Source organism: Cololabis saira, chromosome 22 (genome assembly GCF_033807715.1).
Source record: "Cololabis saira isolate AMF1-May2022 chromosome 22, fColSai1.1, whole genome shotgun sequence".
Classification (NCBI taxonomy): Eukaryota; Metazoa; Chordata; class Actinopteri; order Beloniformes; family Belonidae; genus Cololabis; species Cololabis saira.
The window spans coordinates 31,177,664-31,201,196 of record NC_084608.1 but is presented as its reverse complement, the minus strand read 5'-3'; the positions used below and the strand labels follow the sequence as shown (position 1 = coordinate 31,201,196).

The window sequence follows — 23,533 nt, the reverse complement described above, 5'->3', positions numbered from 1 at the left end:
TTTACGACCTTATTCTTGTAATATCCAATTTTTTTTTGTCTTAGTTTGGCCCTAATACTCGTCGTATTTTCGAACATGTAACTGAAATGTTTTTTGATTTATTTTTTTTTCTTTATGTGGTGGAATGTCCACCTGTATTTGTTTCTCTTATCTTTTTTTCTTGTTTTTTTTTTATACATGCTGGAAATACCAGCCCATAATCGTCCCTGTTTCAACAAACGGATGACGTATCGTCCAGCTAAAGCTATGCAGTCATATTGCATATTGGCAGACTATTTTAGTATAAATGATCTCACAAAAGAAATCAATCCAGGCCCCTGAGGTGCAGGAGGTGGAGGAGGTGGAGGAGCTGTGGGTTCTCTGTAGCTTCGTCTGCATTTCTCAAACAAATGAAGGTAGTTTTACTGAAAACAAGCTCTTTTTAAAATAAAAAGGGGCTTGCTGGCAGTGATTGGGATGATAAGACACATATTTGGCCTCTGTTTTATCGGAGGAATGTGTTTGCAGCTTCCTCAGAGACGGGGAGTGTTATCAGCGGGTCGATTGTCCAGCTAATCAGGCTGCTGCTTCGATCCTGCGATGGCTGTGTCAGGTGGAGCAGAAGCAGGTGAGCCGCGAGCCATCGATCCCCCGGCAGGCGCGGGTTCGGCCTCCAGCTGACTCCGGATTAGCCGTGTAGCTGCATGTCTGAGGAGCACGGACCCCGGCGTGGACTCCAGAGCCCAGACAGATCTCCCCGTGGCCCGAGCCCAGACTCTGTCTGAGAAGTATTTACCCTTTTCAAACCTCTCAAGCTTTTCAGCATCGCTTAAGTTTGGGAAACAAATCATCTCAGTCAGTCAAGTAAATTGACTTCTCAGGTAATCAATGCCTGGCGTGGTCATTGTTGCTACGCCACGAAGGCTTTCAAATACAGTTTGTGATTTAGTGTAATAACACCGACAGATTAAATCCTTGTCCGTTGACACGGACGCCATCGATTTTGGAGCTGCTGAAACAGCAGCCGCTGCTGCGGTGTTTTATGACAGCGGATGGAGAACCAATCAAGCTAACGCTGGTTCAATAAGTGCTTTGAAAACATCATCATCTTTTCAACTTTTTGTTTTTTAAACCAGAATTGTTCACAGATATGCACATCGGGGCTATAGAAGTCCAGAGACTCTCCTGGAAGGAGACGCTAGTCCTCGTACACGCAGACGTACTTTCATCTATGACAGGGGTCGGCAACCCAAAATGTTGAAAGAGAATGTTGGACCAAAAACACAAAAAACAAATATGTCTGGAGCCGCAAAAAATGAAAAGTCTTGTATCAGCCTTAGAATGAAGACAACACATGCTGCATGTTTCTATATTAATTTTCATTATGCACTTGGAGAAAAAAGTCAAAATGTCAAGAGAAAAAAGTCGAAATGTCAAGATTAATGTTGAAGTACAATCTTGAGAAAAAAGTCGAAATGTCGAGAAAAATTCGAAATTTCGAGAAAAAAGTCGAAATGTTGAAAAAAAAGTCGAAATGTCGAGGAAATATTCAAAATCTCCTGAAAAAAGTCGAAATGTTGAGATTAAAAAGGAAAGGAAAAAGAAAAAAAGAGAAAAGAAAAAATATGAGAAAAAGGAAAAAAAAAAAAAAAAAGGAAAAAAAAGGAGAAAAAAAAACGAAGAAAGAAAAGGAAAAAAAGGTAAAACATTTTTTGAAAAAGCTCCAGGAGCCACTAGGGCGGCGCTAAAGAGCCACATGTGGCTCTAGAGCCGCGGGTTGCCGACCCCTGATCTATGACGTAAAACATCACAAAAAAAGGATCTAAACCCAACAGAATTGACTAATTTTCTGCTTTAATTTGCTGCTAAATGTGATCTGACGTCTGCAGATGTGAACCCTAAACTCCCCTCTCGTCTTCAGTAAAGTAAGAAAACAGCAAAAAAGGCTTGAAGGCATCAACTGACAAACATCTCTGTTCATGAGTCTAAGACCCCGTCCACACGTAGCTGGGTATTTTTAAAACCGAATATTTCCCCCCTCCGTTTATAAAAAAATTTGCATCCACATTACATCGTTTTTAAAAAAAAACCCTTCCACACGTAACCGAAGATCTGCGTTTTCGACCACATTCATAAGCATTTCAAACCTGTAGATAATCTGCGGCTCCCGGGGAAGCTGCACCTCCGCGGCTCCGCGGCTCCGCTTCCCCGGCAGGCGCGTCTCCTTCTCCCCCCCGTGTCCCGCCACGGAGCTTCTGCGTTATCGACGCAGAACTACGCCGTAGCCTACGCCGTAGGGTACGGCGTAGGGTGCGCGTCGCAGCGTACCCTACGCCGTAGGCTCTGTGTCGGTGTAACGCAATAAGCGGTGGTCAAGACCAGAGACCATTTATTTAATAAATAGCTTGGAGAACAGATGCTGGATCATCTGTAGTTCTATAGTAAACAAAAGGCGCACGTCAGAGCAGATTTGTTGTTGTTTTGGCGCATAATGTGACGTTCGAAAACGCAAAACTCCGGTTGTGTGTGTCCACACGCATCTACATAAACGGAGTTTTCAAAAATCTTCACTTTGCCCGGAGTTTTTTTAAACCTTTGTTTATTTGCAGGAACAGGAAGAGATGTCATGGCAACCTAATACTCTCCGTGAAATATTTCTAAGGCAGGGGTGTCAAACTCATTTTGCTTGGCGGGACGGATTTGACCAATTTTTTTCTCGCGGACCGCACGCTCAAAATAACAAAAACGGTGCGAATTTTTTTTTTTTCTAATTCTTTTTTTTTTACTATTGTTATTTAATCCAATATCAGTTTAGTTAATCTTAAAGGAAATATGCACTTTGTTTACACTCTAATTATGTAAAATATATTTCTTCAGGATCTTTTCTTGAAATTTCTCGTTTTTTTTCAAATTATGTAAGATACTTTTGATATCATTTTACAAAGATAAACAGAAACAAGTATGTTTTTTTATATTTCGTTTTTTTTATAGGAAATTTAATTAAAAGCAAAATCTTTCTTATTACATCCGAGAGTGTTTCTTTGTGATTTAAAGATTTTTCCAGTACAATTAAGTGTATTTATTTTTAAAAATTGCCGCGGATATTTACGCCAGTGTGCCGAAAAAGTCAGCACTTCTTTTTTAACTGTTTTACTTTGTCACTATCCTCGTATTCAAAACTGAAATTCTCAGAATAAATATCTTCTATCATCTTTTTTAGCAGTGATATTTTTCCTGCGAAAATATATAATAGTAGACAGTTAATAAAAATAAACGACCGTCTACAAAGAAATAAAATCGGCAAATGCATTCTAGAAAACTAAAGAAATGTCGAAAACTGCTCTCTTTGTGGAATAACGATGGATTTGTAGAAGAAATATATTATCGGATATGCTGCGATTCATGGCAATTATTTATGCCTTCCTTTTTAGTAAATTAACATTTTCGTTTTTTGCGTTGGAAACTTCTTGCACATTTGACACCCCTGTTCTAAGGTTTGCTAAAGACCGCCGAGGCAACACTGCCGGGTAACAGTGTTCTGGACCGATGAAACAAGACGTGTGAAGAAGAACGATCATCTCTCATCTTCCAAACACAACATCCTCCCAGTGGTGCAGCACGGTGGAGGTGCATCAGCATGTGGGTTCTTCTTGTACTTTGGTACTTACAAGTGGGTTCCCAGGTCTGTTGGTGTCCACCAGCAGAAGCTCAACAGCTTAAGTCTGTTTGTCAGATCATATTTCTGTGATAAATACATTCATTTATTTATCATATTTAATAATATCAACGGTAACTGGAGATGTACGAGGAGAGACGTAATTCCAGCTAACAAATGTAATATTGTCCCTGTAAATACTGTTTCAGAAATTAATCAGGCAGCAACTTTCTTTTTTTCTTCCACCATCATAACAGACTACGTTTACATGCAGTCAAAATTCGGGCTATTGCTAATATTCCGGTTACTGAAACATTCGGAATATTACGTTTACATGGTAATTAATCATTCGGGATATCTGGATCAAACCAGCGACGCACGGAGAACATCATGACGCAATTACCGTCATTTCCACTTCTTCTTCCTGTATCAAAATTCAAAACAAGTGCTGCTTCGCGCACCTTCTTGTAAATCTCGCTATCCCCGTACTTTCTACCGTCTACAAATGCAGAAATGTTCATATCTTTCATTACATTTATGAAGTGATTAGTCTCCTCCTGGTCTTGCGTTTCTCCGTGTCTATAAGAACTTCCTGGACTCAAAAGACCAGGGGCCGTATTCTCAAAACATTCTTAAGAAAAAAAATCTTCTTAAGTGCCATTTTTTTCTTAAGTTCTGTCTTAAGAAGAAAAAATTCTTAAGTCGTATTCTCCAAAAAAGTTCTTAAGTATTTTCTTAACTTTCTTCTTAAGTTTCTTCTTAAGAAAAAACTTAAGAATAAATGGTATTCTTGAAATAAAAGTTCTCAAATTTGTTCTTAACTTTTTTCTTAACTTAAGACAACCTTGACCTGTCTTAAGATTTCGTCTGAGAAAAGGTGAGACTCTAATATCACCTTTTTCAACACATTTGCACATGCACAAACAAAGATCTGCAATATTGTGGAGCGATGCATTGGTGTAGTGAAGTCTCGCTTCAGGTGAATCGACTAAATATAATGAAATTAATAAAAATAATAATAATATAATGAAATGAATAATACATATAATTTTGTATACCAAGTAGGTAGAGGTGCACTAAATAAAAACCCAAACATATGTAGCTTAATAAAACAAAATAAAATTCAATAGACTGATATGTTCATTTTAATACCTTTTATTAAAATTGCGACGGCTCTGATGTTCAGACAGAGCAGCAGCGCTGGTTCTGGGGCTCCAGTAAAAACATGAAGCTTCACTTTATATTCAGACAAACTAATATGGAAGCTACAACTGTTAGATTTCATCTATTAAACCAACATTTATCTTCCTAAATGATTTATTTCAGCCAGCGACAATTCTCCACAGAGCTGCAGGTCAGTTCATTGGTTCAGTTTCTCCCCGGGACGACAGTGCGGTTTTACCCGGCGATCACGCCTCTCCCCCCGGCCGTGAGCTAATGCTGCTCCCCGCAGCCGCCGGCTCTTCTCATCCCCGAAAACGTCGGAGCAAATTTCTCAACAGGCGTTATTTGGATAAATTGAGGCCAGGTTGGGGATCTTAAGGGTACCGAAGAGTATTAGGGCCACTTAAAAAAAATAAAAAGAATTCTGAGAAAAAAATCAGAATTCTGACTTTAATCTCAGAATTCTGAGAAAAAAGTCAGAATTCTGACTTTAATCTCAGAATTCTGAGAAAAAAGTCAGAATTCTGAGAAAAAAGTCAGAATTCTGACTTTAATCTCAGAATTCTGAGAAAAAAGTCAGAATTCTGACTTTAATCTCAGAATTCTGAGAAAAAGTCAGAATTCTGGGCCACTTAAAAAAAAATAAAAATAATTCTGAGAAAAAAGTCAGAATTCTGAGAAAAAAGTCAGAATTCTGACTTTAATCTCAGAATTCTGAGAAAAAAGTCAGAATTCTGACTTTAATCTCAGAATTCTGAGAAAAAAGTCAGAATTCTGAGAAAAAAGTCAGAATTCTGAATTTTTTTTCAGAATTCTGAGAAAAAAGTCAGAATTCTGACTTTAATCTCAGAATTCTGAGAAAAAAGTCAGAATCCATCCATTATCTATACCCTTTATCCCTTGCGGGGTCACGGGGGTCTGCTGGAGCCTATCCCAGCTCATTTCAGGTGAGAAGCAGGGGTTACACCCTGGACAGGTCACCAGTCCATCACAGGGCCACATATAAACACACAAACCATGCACACAACCACACTCACGCTCACACCTACGGGCAATTTAGAATCACCAATTAACCTAGCATGCATGTTTTTGGACTGTGGGAGGAAGCCGGAGTACCCGGAGAAAACCCACGCAAGCACGGGGAGAACATGCAAACTCCACACAGAAAGGCCCCTGCCGGGCCTGGGAGTCGATCCGGGGACCTTCTTGCTGTGAGGCAACAGTGCTAACCACTAAGCCACCGTGCTGCCCCCCCCAAAAAAAAAAGTCAGAATTCTGAGAAAAAAGTCAGAATTCTGACTTTAATCTCAGAATTCTGACTTTTTTCTCAGAATTCTGACTTTTTTCTCAGAATTCTTTTTATTTTTTTTTAAGTGGCCCAGAATTCTGACTTTTTTCTCAGAATTCTGAGATTAAAGTCAGAATTCTGACTTTTTTCTCAGAATTCTTTTTATTTTTTTTAAGTGGCCCTGCTTTTAGCTCTCGGCTCCCGCTGTCGTTTTGGTGCGAAATGCATTCTGGGATACTTGGCTGCTACTGCTGAACGGTCTGCTGGAGCGGCTACTGAATTGATTGAGTGATTTCAAATACAGCCATATTTTAAGAAGTTCTTAAGTAGAAAAATAAGAAATTCGTAAGAAATGACAGTTCTTAAGATGGTTCTTAAGAAAATATTGAGGAATTGCACTTAAGAACTTTCTTACGAACTTCTTAATTTTAGATCTTAAGACATTTCTTAAGATTTTCTTAAGAAGCTATTGGAGAATCCGGCCCCAGGATTCTTTGCGAACAGAGCATACGCAGAAAACAACTTCCTGTTCCGTTTGATGGGGATATTCCGTTTGGCGTTTACACGACCCAATATTCGGGTTTTAAAAGGAGTAACCCAGGCCTCATATTCGGGTTTTTAAAAACCTGAATATGAGCAAATTCGGGTTATTCTAAGGGGTTATTGGTGTTTACATGGCCGTGCAAATTCGGGTTATTGCCAATATTCGGGTTTTTAAAGGGTTATTGATGCATGTAAACACAGTCAGTGACTGGTGGGAAGTTTAAAGGTAGGGTAAGTAATTCTATGCAACTTATCCTGCAGAGCATTTTTTTGAAAGTCCCTTCGGCTGCCTCTAAGATGTTTTAACTCTTGCCAGTTGGTAACATTTAAACCCCATTTTTGTCATCGACACACCCCCAAACATCATCACTGTTTTATACAGGACTGTCTCAGAAAATTAGAATATTCTGGGGAATCTTAATCTTAAACTGTAAACCATAATTAGCAATATTAAAATAATAAAAGGCTTGCAATATTTCAGTTGATTTGTAATGAATCCAGAATGTATTACATTTTTGCATTACAGAAAATAAAGAACTTTATCACAATATTCTAATTTTCTGAGACAGTCCTGTATGTGATCAAAAACCTTCAAATAAACCTGTTATCTGTGTTTATGTAACTAAAACAAAAAAAGGCATAATCTCAAGTTCGTAAACATGTATAGATTAACTTCAGCAATTAAAACCAGCCAGTCTGGAGGAGCAAAAACCAGGAGTCAGATCGTGGTAACAAGAGCCAAGTTTTTCTCTTGATTTGGGTAAAAGCAACTTAAAGTGGTGTGTGTGTGTGTGTGTGTGTGTGTGTGTGTTGTGACGGTTCCCTGGTATGATATTATATGGGGTTATATTATTATATTGTATTGTGTCATAGTATATGGTGGTAGTGTTATTTGATTGGTCTGGTGTAGCATTTTATATATTATATATTGGTTATTTAGATTCTCTTTGCTTTTCAGTCCTAATCCTTTTTTCCTTGTTTTTCAGTGGACTGGGGAGCAGAGCAATCATGGCCAGCATTAATCAGCCAAGTGTCGGCACCTGGGCCCGGGTGGCCGACACCCAGTATAAAAGCCTGTCTCCCCAGTCCCTACGAGAGTTCTGTTGTATTCAGTTCTCCTCTACCCTCTTCCACTATGCACCTTTTTCATCATTTCTGTTAATACATCCAACATGCACCCACATACATTCCACTCATGCATACACAGACTACACTACTGATTACTGACTTCCACACCTCATCTGTTTGTTTGCTCACTCATTTGTTCGTTTGATTATTTACCTTTGCTTATTTAATAAATTTATAGTATTTTGAGTACTGCGTCTCCCCTGTTTTTTGTTGTTCATTTCAAGTTCATTTGGCACGCATTCGGGAGCTGTTCAGACGCCTGAAGGAGGCAAGGCTCACAGTCAATCTTGCAAAGTGTGAGTTTGCGAGGGCGACTGTGACGTACCTGGGTCGGGTGGTTGGGCAGGGCCAAGTCTGTCCAGTTGAGGCTAAGGTTCAAGCTGTTGAGCGGTATCCGGTTCCAACCACAAAGAAAGAGCTTATGCGTTTCCTTGGTCTGATAGGTTATTATCGGAGTTTTTGTAGGAATTTTGCAACGGTTGTGGCACCTCTCACTAACCTACTTAGGTCTAAGGTACAGTTTGACTGGACACCAGTTTGCCAGGAAGCATTTGAGCAGGCTAAATCACTTTTGTGTACCGCTCCTGTTTTGTCGGCTCCACGTTTGGACAGGCCGTTTACGATCTACACAGATGCCAGTCATGTGGGGGCGGGGGCCGTACTTATGCAGGAGGACAATCTAGGAATAGATAAGCCTGTTAGCTTTTATTCCAAGAAATTCAACTCTTACCAGCTAAACTACTCAGTCATTGAGAAAGAAGCATTGGCTTTGATTTTAGCTTTACAACACTTTGACGTTTATGTTGGCGGTAGTGCCCCTGTTGTCATTTATACGGATCATAATCCATTGACTTTTCTCAACTCTCTACAGTGTCCGAACCAGAGGTTGATTCGATGGTCACTATTCCTGCAGTCCTATGCCTTGGACATTCGTCATGTTAAAGGGACGGAGAACGTGGTGGCCGATGCGTTATCACGGGCTCCTCATGACTGAAGTCCTAGTCTTATTCATCTCCAGTGGTCCTCCATTTGCTTCTGTCTTTCACCCCTTAAAAATGCTTCATTGGATCCGGTTGCTGGGGTGGAGGTCTGTGACAGGTGGTTGGTGGCCTTTGGAGTAGAGGTTCAGTACACCAGATAGGATTGTTTTTGTTTTTTTTTTGTAAATAGGTTTCCGGTGATCCCGTTGGGACCCCGTCTTTATGGGGGGGGGGTGTGACGGTTCCCTGGTATGATATTATATGGGGTTATATTATTATATTGTATTGTGTCATAGTATATGGTGGTAGTGTTATTTGATTGGTCTGGTGTAGCATTTTATATATTATATATTGGTTATTTAGATTCTCTTTGCTTTTCAGTCCTAATCCTTTTTTCCTTGTTTTTCAGTGGACTGGGGAGCAGAGCAATCATGGCCAGCATTAATCAGCCAAGTGTCGGCACCTGGGCCCGGGTGGCCGACACCCAGTATAAAAGCCTGTCTCCCCAGTCCCTACGAGAGTTCTGTTGTATTCAGTTCTCCTCTACCCTCTTCCACTATGCACCTTTTTCATCATTTCTGTTAATACATCCAACATGCACCCACATACATTCCACTCATGCATACACAGACTACACTACTGATTACTGACTTCCACACCTCATCTGTTTGTTTGCTCACTCATTTGTTCGTTTGATTATTTACCTTTGCTTATTTAATAAATTTATAGTATTTTGAGTACTGCGTCTCCCCTGTTTTTTGTTGTACCCTTGGCTCCCCTAGGCCAGGGTCTAACAGTGTGTGTGTGTGTGTGTGTGTGTGTGTGTGTGTGTGTGTGTGTGTGTGTGTGTGTGTGTGAGAGAGAGAGAGCCACACATCACCACTGCTAGTGACAGAGTGCTTACTGATGTAGCAGAAAAGTGCAGCGTCCAGGGATCACACTGAGCCATCAGTCCACAGCACACCGCGGACGCAATCAATTTATAGAGGGTGTGAGTGACTGACTGAGTGTGTGTGTGTGTGTCTGCGTGTGTGTGTATGTGTGTGTATGAAGGCGAGGAAGGTTCATCTCCCACGGAGTGAGGCAAGACTTCCATTAGAGACAGGACTCGTGTTTACCAGCTGACCTGAACTCTGGCGGGAACTTCCTGCTCCAGATTAAGGCTGTGAGGACGAGCTTTGATCGCGGCGCTCACTTCCTCTGCCCGTCCTTCACCTCACATCACCGTGCAGCCAACATCAAGTTCTCAGGGAAGTTTTTCTCTTGGTCAAAGTAATTATGCTGGGGTCCGTTTCACAAAGCAGGTTCAACAAACTCTGACAGCCTGTCCTAACTGCATGCGAGCGTCCGACTGTCGCGTCGCACTGCGTGGCATCGACGCTCTCTGTCCACACTGAACGCGTTATCGGCCCCACGTTCTACCACGTTCTTTTGATTGACAGCTGAGACTCGCCTTTTAAAAGGCTGATTTATGGTTCCGCGTTACACCAACGCAGACCTTATGGCGTAGGGTACGCGGCGCACTCACCGAACGGTGCGCGTCGCCGCGTACCCTACGCCGTAGGCTACGGCGTCGATTTTACGCGGAACCATAAATCCGCCTTTATTCACCCGCCCGTGCGCTCCTGAAAGAAACTCCTTAAATTACTCCTAAAAGAGTAAAGGGACAAGTAAAAGATGGGTGATTACTTGTAATCTTCCTACGTTTGTACTTTCTAAACAGAAAACAAGCTTATTATTCGGTGGAATAATAAGTGACCGGCGTGTGGTGTTAAATGCAGCAAACATGTCAGCATGTCAGATCATTACTGGGATGTGGGGAAAAAGCAGAGGACACGAGAAATCCGGCAGGATCCGGCACAAGCTAAGCCCTAGTAAGATTAAGATAAGATTCTTATTATATCTTATTATCTTATCAGAACCTTCCAGCTCCTTGGCATCTCCCTCCAGCAGCTGCCACTTTATTGGGGTTCTTGTATTGAAATGACTGTTTCCTACAGCACTTTCAACTTTTTGTTTCAACTTTCAACCGGCTTTCAACGCGAGCGACAGGAAGAAAATAGAACCAGGGCGTGCGACAAAAGTCCAGCTCAAAACGGCGCGCCGCGTCGCTCGCAACCAGTATAGACAGTGCAATAAAAAATAAAGCAATGGAACTGTTTTTGACGCTGACGCTCGCTCGCGTCGCATGCAGTGTGGACACGGTGTAAATCTAATCCTGAACTCTTAGTTGATCTACTCTGAGATCGGAAACTCTGAGTTTTCGGTTCCAGAACAGCGGATTTGAGGTAATTTACTCAACTCTAAGTAGTTTCACCTGGAGTTAAGCTCGTGTGCCACAATTATGAAAAGCCAGCATTAATGGAGCCCTGATACAAGGATTCACCATGGCAACCGGCGACAACAAAAGATCCACATACTTTTTTTTTTTTTTTTTTTACTTTATTTAACATTTCAATTTACAAAATCACTTTGAGGAAACATTAGTTTGCATCTGAAGATCCACATACTTCACGCGTGTCCTTTTTCACCCAAATGGAATTAGAGATTTTAATGCGCGCATACGGCGAATTAACACCAAGTAACACCGAGTAACACCGCAGCACAGAATATAATATAAAATGTATTTAACAGATCTCCACATCATTCACCTGCAATCCTGTGGAACTCCTTGATGGCTTGGACAGGTTTATGTAGGCTTGCCACCCGTCCCTTGAAATAAGAAATTGTTCCGTAATTGGGAATTAAAAGTTGCGTTCCATATTGAACCAATACAGACACATATTATGTTCTTTTTTATTTATGTAATAATATACAGGTGGAGGTCGGAAAATTTGAACATATTGCAAAACTTCATTCGTAGTAAATTCAACTTAAGGTGAAACAAATATTATTTCCCACTACATGCAAAGTGAGATATTTCAAGCCTTTATTTGTTATAATTTTGGTGATTATGGCTCACAGTTTATGAAAACCCCAAATAAAAAATCTCAAAAAATTAGAGTATATTATGAAATCATTAAACAATTCAATCATCAAAATTATAACAAATAAAGGATTAACATATATTGCTTTGCCTGTAATGAGACTATGTAATATACATGTATTACGTGGTCTGACAACCATCTCCCGACGAATATTTAATTCTCTACGCATTAATTCTGCACCTTCATCAATTGGGTCTTCATCAAAAGGACATGCCATGTTCGTGACAATGGGCTTCTAATATTTATACTGACTCTGGTTTTAATGACAGACGGCAGAACTTCGCCAAAACTCGCCTGCTGACTGAATGAATGAGGAAATCAAATGTGCGTGCGGCTCTGAAAGAGGCGGAGACGCAGAGAAACTCCAGGTTCATTGAGATAAACCTGGTCCCGACCAGGTTAGATTCAGAGAGTGTGTTACTACGGTAACTGACCGAGAGCTTAAGTTACCTCTCTTTGTGAAACAGGCTAGAGCACGGGTCGGCAACCCAAAATGTTGAAAGAGCCATATTGGACCAAAAACACAAAAAACTAATATGTTTGGAGCCGCAGAAAATGAAAAGTCTTGTATAAGCCTTAGAATGAAGGCAACACATGCTGCATGTTTCTATATTAGTTATAACTGGGGGAAGATTTTTTTTTCATTATGCACTTCGAGAAAAAAGTCGAAATGTCGAGAAAAAAGTCGAAATGACAAGATTAATGTTGAAGTACAATCTTGAGAAAAAATCGAAATGTCGAGGAAATGGTCAAAATTTCATGAAAAAGTCGAAATGTTGAGAAAAAAGTCAAAATTTTGAAAAAAAGGCGAAATTTCGAGATTAATGTTGAAGTACAATCTCGAGAAAAAAGTCGAAATGTCGAGAAAAAAGTCGAAATGTTGAGAAAAAAGTCAAAGTTTCCGAGAAAAAAGTCAAAATGTTGAGATTAAAAAGGAAAGGAAAAAGGAAGAAAAAGAGAAGAAAAAGGAAAAAAGAAAAAAAAGGGAAAAAAGAAGAAAAAAAGGTCAAGCATTTTTGAAAAAACTTCCAGGAGCCACTAGGGCGGCGCTAAAGAGCCGCATGCGGCTCTAGAGCCGCGGGTTGCCGATCCCTGGGCTAGAGTTACCTCTCTTTCTCTGGTTTGACCTGAGGGAGGTACCTGATCTGGTACCTCCCTTTGTGAAACTGAAAACTCAGAGTTTCCCTCATTTCAGGGTTAACAGACTCCGAGTTTTCACTAAACCTGCTTTGTGAAACGGACCCCTGGTCTGAGTGGAGTTTATCGAAGTAAAAAAATCTGTTTCAATTTCATTAGAAGGATCATTTGATAACGTTCAGGAAGCGTTGCTTAGGTCTCGCCTGTTTCCTGCCGCCTCTATCAGCACAAACCGATCTGTGGTTCTAAGAAACCGCTGGACCCCTTCTGGGAGGTTTTTCTCTGCAGTGCTGCAGCTTTCAGTGCTGAGCAACATTTACTTACTTCCTCAGTTAATAAATACTTCCTTCATTCACACCACGAGGTGTGAGTGTAACCGCTGAGGCGGCTCCAGAGACCAGGCAGCTTCATTCATCTGTTTAAGGAGGAAATGGTTCCCATTTCTGCTCTGCCGGTCCCTGAAAGCTGCTGCCTGCATGTTTCAGATGCTCCGCTAACTCCAACACATGCAGGACATCAGATCCTCACCTGACATGAGCACCGTGTAAAATACCAAATGTGGTGAAGGTTTAGAGCGGCGTGACGATGGCTGCAAACATGCTGCCTGAAGTTTACAGGACTCTCAGAAAATTAGAATATTGTGATAAGGTTCTTTATTTTCTGTAATGCAATTAAAAAAAAAAAAAAAATGTCATACATTCACTCTTTTGATATTGCTGATTATGGTTTACAGTTTAAGATTCTCAGAATATTCAAATATTTTGAGTATATAACATTTTGTGTTGGAGTGAAGTTGTCAGGTGGGAAAATTAAAATAAGAAAATGATATTGAATTGACTGTTTAGATCCTAAAATCCTAAATAATAGATGCATTTTCAGGCACCAGGTACAGGACTGTCTCAGAAAATTTGAATATTGTGATGAAGTCCTTTATTTTCTGTAATGCAAAAATGTCATACATTCTGGATTCATTACAAATCAACTGAAATATTGCAAGCCTTTTATTATTTTAATATTGCTGATCATGGTTTACAGCTTAAGAAAACTCAAATATCCTATCTCAAAAAATTAGAATATTCTGGGAATCTTAATCTTAAACTGTAAACCATAATCAGCAATATTAAAATAATAAAAGGCTTGCAATATTTCAGTTGATTTGTAATGAATCCAGAATGTATAACATTTTTGCATTACAGAAAATAAAGGACTTTATCACAATATTCTAATTTTCTGAGACAGTCCTGTATATCCGTCTTTGGGAATAATCACAGAAGATGTGAGTGGTTCTGCAGGAGAATCTCCGTTTATTAAAAAACAACAAAGGCCGTGTTTACATTTCACAGTTTCAAGCTTTTTTTTTAATCCAACAGTAAAATGTAGAACAGTATTAGCACAGAGAGTGGAGGGTGACGCCCGTCACAGTCGCTCTGAAATGGGACCGACAGAGCATTAAAAGCCAACATTTCTGCAACAGTGGGCAATCGGATGTCGGAAACCTTTCCTGTGTAGCTGCTTGTATGTTTCCATAAAAGATTGTACTCGGTATGAAGTCAGGCGACACTTTCAGCAATGAGGGCTAACACACACACATACGCACACACACACACACACACCTGCCTGTTAAATAACAGGTAAAGCTTTTCAGCTCATTTACTTGATTATCATAAAAGCAGTTTCATAGCAACATGCAGCAAATGTGAACCTCAAGTTGCATGAAATGCCTCATTTGTAAAGTTCTGAGTAATACCCTGTTTTATCCTGAACAGAAGCAAAGATTTCAAGCACTGGTCTTCAAGATGACTGCTCTTACAAAATAAAGCCTAGCACAACTATTAAAGGTAACATGTGGAGTAATTTACCCCAGATGACTAATCAACAGTAATATGCAGGAAAGAAACCAGCTTCCTGGTAAACGTGATGAATGCAGGAGTCAGACCTGCATTAGTTTACTATGAAACTCCACAGGGAACCTTTAAGACACCATTAAAATAATAAATAACATCTGATATATCCGTCGTATCAACACAATTGTATTAACTAGGTTGATAAATCCTTGTTTCTTCTGACCAGCAGTTTGCACATGTTTGCACGCTTCAGAGTTAAATACGACATTATCTGTACATTTTCTTCACAGCAAAGTCTGCCGGAGCGACCGGCGGAAACGAGACATAAATAGTGACGGTTTAAATAAAACAGGATCATTCGGCGAGCAGCTGTGAGCTAATCATGGGCATGCGTGGACTAAAACAGGCAGTAGCAGGTCGTCACGACACGGAGAGTGAGGCGTGATCGCGAGGCGTGATCGCCGCCGCGGGTTCCTCTGTTCATCAGGGAACGTCTGGAGTCGCCGGAGCGGTGAGTCTGTCGGAGCAGCGATCCCAGCGAGCTCTGCAGCTGCTCAGAGCGTCTTCCTGTTGACATGGAAACACAGTTTTTGATGTGTGTGTGTTTGAACTTGATTTCATCAACATCACTTTCAATGGCAGCTAGCAGATGTTTTTTTAGCAAAAAGGACCAAGACCAGTGGCGGCTGGTGATAAAAAATTTTTGGGGGGGCGCACTGGCGAGTGGGGATTACAACACAACTATAAACTCTACTTGAACATACATTTTTTTGTTATTTTTTACTACATATACTAAATATAAATATACTACACATACATGTAGCATATTTTACATAAACATATTTAAAAAATTTCAAGTAACAAAATAACATATTTGAAACATTTTTCAGATTTTTTCAGTTATTATATAGAGATATTGACAGATATTGTCTGAAAAATGGTTCAAATATGTTATTTTGTTGTTTGAAAAATGTAAAAAAAAAAATTGTTGATGAGAAAATATGTTTCTATTTTTCCTATTTTTGTGAGGGGGGATATATATTGTTTTTCAGCACTACCTTGTTCTCTATAGCTGATATAACATTAATTACTCCTATGTGGGATCAATAAAGTTCTTATTTTTGCCATCTCAGAAATTTAAATATATTATATTTGGTGCCTAACTGTTTCCCAAGTATATTAGTGCGTGTGTGAATGAATAAATGAGACGTAAAACGTACATTTCTTTGTAGAAAGGCGCTTTATGAACATAAGTCAATTTACTTGTATTAGTTTCCCTGTAATTTTAATGGGGGCGGCGCCCTAGCACCCCCTATTGACAAGCCGCCACTGACCAAGATGCTAAAAGGCAAGAAAAAAAATTACATTTTCTAAAAAACTAGACAAGCTTCCTTTATTAGAAACGAAAATTAACCAGAATTTTAGCCACATTTGTCAGTTGGGTTGGGGAATCAGCCACTTGATGATATTTACACACATGAGAACATAAAACAAAGAACTGATTGCTTTGCTTCTTTCGTGTCTTTAAGCAAAGCTACAAGGAACTTTTTCTGTTCAGGAATATAATCCTCCCGTCGCTCTAATACGGGCCAAGTGCATTTATGTTGTAAAACTACCTTCAAGAACTGATCAGGTCCCTGATTGGAGTAGGCTAAGATATAAAATATTATCAGGAATAAAAGTACTTGTGAGCAGCTCAAAACTGCACAAAACTGTCAGATTTTGGGTTTAATCAACCCAAAATCTGGCAGCAAAGCAGGCTGGGAGTTTAGAGACCAGAACAGACTAGACTGGTACGGACTGACATAGTATGGTATTTCCCTGACTTTATCAGTATTTAGTATCACAGCTACTGCTACTAATACTGCTACCACTACTACTTCTGCTACTACTGCTACTACTACTGCTACTAATACTGCTACTAATACTGCTACTGCTACTAATACTGCTACTGCTAATACTACTGCTACTGCTACTACTACTGCTACTAATGCTACTACTGCTACTAATACTGCTACTGCTACTAATACTGCTACTGCTACTAATACTGCTACTGCTACTAATACTGCTACTGCTACTAATACTGCTACTGACACTGCTACTGCTACTGCTACTAATACTGCTAGTACTACTACTGCTATTGCTACTACTGTTGCTACTACTACTACTGCTACTGCTACTAATACTGCTACTGCTACTACTACTGCTACTGCTACTACTACTGCTACTAATACTACTACTGCTACTAATACTGCTGCTGACACTGCTACTGCTACTGCTACTAATACTGCTAGTACTACTACTGCTATTGCTACTACTGTTGCTACTACTACTACTGCTACTAATACTGCTACTGCTACTACTTCTGCTACTACTGCTACTAATACTGCTACTGCTACTAATACTGCTACTGCTACTAATACTGCTACTGCTACTAATACTGCTACTAATACTGCTACTACTGCTACTACTACTGCTACTGCTACTGCTACTACTGCTACTAATACTGCTACTAATACTACTACTACTGCTACTACTGCTAATACTGATACTGCTACTAATACTGCATCTGCTACTACTGCTACTACTGCTATTACTACTGATACTACTACTAATACTGCTACTACTACTGCTACTGCTACTACTGCTACTAATACTGCCATTTAGCAGTCGCTTTTATCCAAAGCGACTTCCATCTGAGAGAACATGAGCCAGAGATCACAGAGGCGGCTGCAGCTGGATCAGATCACAGATGCGGCTGCAGCTGGATCAGATCAGAGAGGCGGGTGCAGCTGGATCAGAGCTGCTCAGACTGAGAGTCCCGTTGGACTCCAACTCCTCTGTCCTGCTCGTGCTCGAGGAAAACAGCACAGGGAACAGCACTGGAGCCGGGGACGCTGGCCGAGTCCCAAAACACAGATTTATATGTTTTATGGGATAACAGGCCCCAGGCAGGTAGCGCCCTCCCCTCCCCTCTAGAGAAGCAGGATTTACTCTGATTACTCTGCTCTTGGGACCTGATGGGACTCCATCACCAACCAGCCCCCATCAGTCGAGCTGAAGTTTCAACTCCACGAAACAAAACTTTGATGCTTCACCTTCCAAAGCACAGGGTGAATTCATTTAAAATTCTTTCCCTGTTAATTATAAACTCTTAATTAAAAAACAAAAAACAAACTTCAAAATTACCTTGTTGTTGTGTTTGAACGGTGCAAAGCCTGATCAGTTTATGCAACTTAGTTTTTATCAAAACAAACAGAATAACGGCGTTGATGCGATGAAGCTGCCGTCTAACAGGACCGGACAGAACCGGCTCCTCCCTCCTTCCCAGTGTTTATGATCAGGCTTGTGTTTACGGATAAATGGCCCCGCAGACATGAAAGCAGCTTCAATCAGTTTAGTAGCTTTAATTAATTTAGCTTCAACAAGCTAATTCCCCAGAGTGTTGAGTTGGGACTCGTATACGATTGAACGGCTTCAAAACGGAGGGAGTTAAAAAGCAGGGGCCGGATTCGCAAAACATTCTTAAGAAAAAAAATCTTAAGTGGCATTTTTTTCTTAAGTTCAGTCTTAAGAAGAAAAAAGAGAAGAAGTCATATTCTCCAGAAAAGTTCTTAAGTATTTTCTTCTTAAGAAAAAACTTAAGAATAAATGGTATTCTTGAAATAAAAGTTCTCAAATTTGTTCTTGACTTTTTTCTTAACTTTAAGACAGCCTTGACCTGTCTTAAAATTTCTTCTGTGAAAAGGTAAAAAACTCTAAAATCACCTTTTTCAACACATTTTAGACAAGTTTAGACTAGTAGGTCATAGTTTGAGGATATACTTTGTAATTAATTACACAAAGAGCCTGTTAACTGTTTGTTAGCATGTTAGTTAGCGTGGTAGTTTATTATTATTAATTTTCCCCAATAGTATTTTTTTCTCACATTAATCTCATCCACCATAACCTTGAAAAGTTCCTGCATCTCTTTTCTCCTTCTCCATGTTTAGTGAGTGACCGACGGTTAAGACCAAACTACATGTATAAATGTTGTTTGTAGGCGCGTGCAATTACATATTTTAAGAAGTTCTTAAGTAGGAAAAATAAGAAATTCGTAAGAAATTACAGTTCTTAAGACGGTTCTTAAGAAAATATTGAGGAATTTCACTTAAGAACTTTCTTATGAACTTCTTAATTTTAGATCTTAAGACATTTCTTAAGATCGTTCTTAAGAACATATTGGTGAATCCGGCCCCTGGATGCCACCTGCAGGAAGAAAACAGAGACGAACCGGGACACGTAGCGGCACCACTGACATGACCGTGGCAGGTTGAAGTCAATGGAAGGAAAAAAAGAGGCTGCCGTTGGTGCAGTCGTGTCTAGGCTATATTATGCTCTTATTTATTGATGTCATAATATTAAGGTGAAGGTCGGAACATTTGAATATATTGGAAAACTTCATTCGTAGTAAATTCAACTAAAGGTGAAACAAACATATTATTTCCCATTACATTCAAAGTGAGATATTTCAAGCCTTTATTTGTTATAATTTTGGTGATTATGGCTCACAGTTTATGCAAACCCCAAATAAAAAATCTCAAAAAAATTGAATGTTTTATGAAATCAATAAACAATTCGATCATCAAAATTGTAACAAATAAAGGTTAAACATATCTTGCTTTGCATGTAAGACTGTGAGACTATGTAATATATTAGTTTCACCTGTTAAGTCGAATTATTGAAATAAATTAACTTTCACACCATATTCTAATTTTCCGAGCTTCACCTGTAGCTATATTTATATTTACCATAGGAGCAAAGGTATTTCAGTTGCTAGCATGGTTGGCGGTCTGTACAGTCCTGCAAGTTCAATGCAATTAAAGCACTTTAGACTTTAAATCAAAGCATTTTATTTTTTCATATAAAATAAATACATGTCTATGCAGTTTAGATGTTTTGGGGATGTCCCTTTTTTTGGCGCCTGCGCTGCTGAAATCGGGGCGTCCCTTATTTCTATTTCTGAAAGGTGGCAACCCTAGTCGTGTCCATCGTGGTACGTACCCGCCGTGGCCCGGGCCGTACGTGTCCAGCAGCACGGTGCTGGCCTGCTCCAGGTTCCACTGGCAGCGCTGCAGGAGCTCCTCGCACTCGTCTCGGGATCGCAGGCCGAGCCGAAACAGCTGCTCCACCTGCGATGCAGATAGACGGGGGGGTAATCTCAGACACTCTCGTGATGGCTACCTCTGAACCGCGCTCTCCAACTTCCAACCCCGCCCCTTTCAACAGAGATGAGCTTTTAAATCTTGAGACGAGCCGGCGATGCTATCGAACGGCGCTGCCGGTCATCCATCTCGCCAGCGACTGCTCTCTGGTCAACACAACCCATGAGTTGCTTCTTCTGAACCGAGCCAACAGAGAGTTTGCACATTCTCTTTATTTCCCAGAGACCTGGCTCTGTGATTCTGTCCCGGAGGGTGGACTGTATCTCAACCTCAACATCCAGCATCCAGCATCTCAACATCTGTGACAACTTGCAATCAGCTTTTGTGTTTACACCAACCAAGACATCCTGCAAACCCTGCAAACACCCTGAAACTCAGACACCTATGGCACTTTTCCACTAGTACCTACTCAGCTCAACTTGGCTCGACTAAACTCAGCCTGGTTTCTTTTCCATAACAATTCAGCACCTGGAGCAGAAGTAGGAGGTTGGAGCGAAGCTGCTGTGACGTATTTGATTGTGTGATCTAAACGAAGAACAACACTAAAGATGTAGAACCTGGAGGAGATGATAGATGTGCTGCTGGGTCTGTGGCTTGTGTTCGATATCAAGTTAAAAAATGAGAGTGAGAGAAGCTTCAAGCAATGACGCTTTTTAATTTTTTTAGTTTGTCTCGGCTGCTGAAAAGTCATCTGGAGCCGCGAGCAGCTATGAAGAGACAGAGCTCCTGGTAGATCTGGTCGTTCCTTATCTTCCGTCTAGATCCCTTTTTAATTCTCTCCTCAGCACCAGGTTTATGAACATCTGCACCTCAGAGTTGGATCACCAAACAGACTTTTGCACTGCTATTACCTGTGTTAATAAAATAAACAAGATGCCGCTGTCAGAGTCGCTCTTTGGCTGATTTCCAGCTCCTGACTCAGACGTCTGACTCTCAACCAATCGGTGGCCTGTAGTGTGATGTTATACCCCTAGTGCAGGGGTCAGCAACCCAAAATGTTGAAAGAGCCATATTGGACCAAAAACACAAAAAACAAATGTCTGGAGCCGCAAAAAATGAACTCTTGTATAAGCCTTAGAATGAACGCAAATGGCGAAAGGCGAAATGTCGAGAAAAAAGTCAAAATGTCGAGAAAAAAGTCGAAATGTCGAGAAAAAAGGAAAGGAAAAAGGAAGAAAAAACAAAAAAAGAAGGAAAAATTGAGAAAAAAGGGAAAAAAGAGGAAAAAAAGAAGAAAAAAAGGAAAAAAAGATCAAACATTTTTGAAAAAGCTTCAGGAGCCACTAGGGTGGCGCTAAAGAGCCGCATGCAGCTCTAGAGCCGCGGGTTGCCCTGCCCTAGTGGAAAAAGCGCCAAACCAAGGCGAGACGAGTCGAGTCGGATTAGTGGCGTACTAGTGGGTACTAGTGGAAAAGCGCCACTAGAGGAGTGGAGACAGAGCTCTGTTCGGGCAAGCATCCCCCCTACATCAGTCACATTGACTTAGCAAGAGGGAAGAGAGTTGGCTTTTCCGAGGACAGAAGACCAGGGAAGCTCCAGGCCCAGAGGGAGAGTCTCCCTCCGGTCCAGGGGGGGTGTCGGTGTGTGCAGACCGGCCCGCTTCCATCTCCTCAGCTCTTCAACAGATCTCTGGAGCTGTGTGAAGACCCCTGCTGTTTCAAGTGCTCCACCTTCATCCCAGCCCCCAGGAAACCTGTTACTCTGATGCTGCAGTCATGAAGTGCTGTGAACGCCTGGTTTAAGGCCCAGTCCCAATACACCCACTACCCCTACTTTTCAGCCCTAGCCCTAAATTTTGGTGAGGGTAGTGGTGTCCCAATTCCCCTTTTCATCTAGGGTGAGTGCACATGTCGAGGGCTAGTGGTTATCAATCTAGCCCTACAGAGCGAGGGTTTTCAGATGCTGACTCGCCGACCGAGGGCTAGAGAAATTTCCCAGAATGCTTTACGTCATTTTTTGCAGACTGAATCAAACGAAAAAACATGGCGGACATTTCTTATTTTTTAGTGAATAAAATCAATATTTTTAGTTAGTTTCTGCATAAAAATGCGTTTTGATTACATTTCTAGCAAGAAATATATATTTTACTTTCATAATATTCACAGTGAATGTACATAATCACTCGCTTGCTCGTTTTTCAGATCTCGCCAGAATAAAGGCTGATTTTTGGTTCCGCGTTACACCAACGTAGAGCCTACGGCGTAGGTTACGCGGCAACGTGCGCCGTCAAATTAAAGCGGAACCATAAATCAGCTCCCGAGCCGGCAGCTCTAGATACCCCCCGAAAACATCGGATCAAATTTCTTAACAGGCGTTATTTGGATAAACTGAGCCCAGGTTGTGAATCTTAACACTTACTTTTACGCCTGAAAAAATATAAAAACTTAATAAAGTGGCATATTAACAGCGCTAAAGCGGAAATTAAAACTTGCTTTTAGCTCTCGGCTTCCTGATATGGTGTGACGTATGTGCAAACGGAACTACGCAGTCGCTTACTTACCCGAACGTAAACCACGCAGTGACGTAGCAAGCAAAATTTAGGGGTGGTGCTGAAAAGTAGGGTTAGTGGGAGTATTGGGACCTAGGGAAGATTACAAGGGCCCTAAAATTTGTAGCTTCATTTTTAGGGCTAGTGGTAGAAAGTAGGGGGTGTATTGGGATTTTTTTTTCTTTATTTCTTTATTTTTATATATTCATGTATTTTTCTTTATTGTTTTTTCTTATTAAATATTTATAACATTTCATTAATTAGAGAGACAACAACTGCTGGCAAGCGACTCCTTGCATACATCTGCGTTCTTGGCCCCTGGAGCTGATTCTGATTCTCACATGTGGGCAGAGTTGCTCGCTGCTGTCATGACGACCAGTTGTGTCTTTCTGCTCTGATCTTGTGTTTCGCTTCAAATCCCCGCTGTGGCCGACTCGCCTTGACGCTGCACTTTTCCACTGTGAACCCCCCGACCTCCCACACTCAATTAAACAGCAGAGGATAAACCCGCGATGAGAAACCTTCAGCAGCAGCAGACACTGTTTATCCAACACAGTAAAACCTAGACGTTATTCATGAGGAGGTGGGGAGGGGCGTGACACCATGCAGGTACGTTCTTAGAGCAACTGAAACCTGATATAATGAACTGGACATACGGTTGTTTGAAAAACAGTAAACAGCTGCAGCTGTGCACGTGTCTCCACGTTCAGCCCAACACCAACAACAAGATGATCCCAGGTAAAGTCCAGGGGCCTCATTTATAAAGCTCGCTTGTGCACAAAACAGGGCTTGAAAGATGCGCAAGCCACCTTCTACGCAAAGGTTGGGATTTAAAAAGAAAAAACTAACCGAAAAATGTGCGTATCCCTACGCCAACCCTGACCCTCCTGTAGGAACATTCTTAAGATATGGGGAACTGGCGACGCAGACGGTGAGGTGGTGAAATGAAGCCAGATTCATGTCATACTTTTAATGTCATCACATATCAGACTTATAATATAAAAGCGCTGATCGTGTCCCTCTGTGTGTGAAGCACAGCGTCAGTCAGGACTCTCTGGTGCTGCTGCTGCTGCTGCTGCCGCGGTGCAGGACACGCCGGGAACCTCCTCGTCACTCAGCGCTTCCAACCGTGGAGT

The 23,533-nt window shown here is 40.9% G+C and overlaps 1 protein-coding gene across 3 annotated transcripts in view; it reads right to left on the bottom strand.

Moving 5' to 3' along the window:
• Positions 1-14,155: 14,155 nt before the first annotated feature.
• The window catches only part of tnk2a (tyrosine kinase, non-receptor, 2a), a 94,003-nt gene continuing 84,625 nt past the window's right edge, over positions 14,156-23,533 (bottom strand). For all 3 annotated transcript variants that reach the window (XM_061713698.1, XM_061713697.1, XM_061713699.1), the window contains 2 exons: positions 19,749-19,876; positions 14,156-15,272 (listed from right to left, as the gene is read on the bottom strand). In XM_061713698.1, coding sequence (XP_061569682.1) covers positions 15,260-15,272; positions 19,749-19,876 — 141 coding nt within the window. In that variant the 3' untranslated portion in view covers positions 14,156-15,259. The remainder of the gene's footprint in view (positions 15,273-19,748; positions 19,877-23,533) is intronic.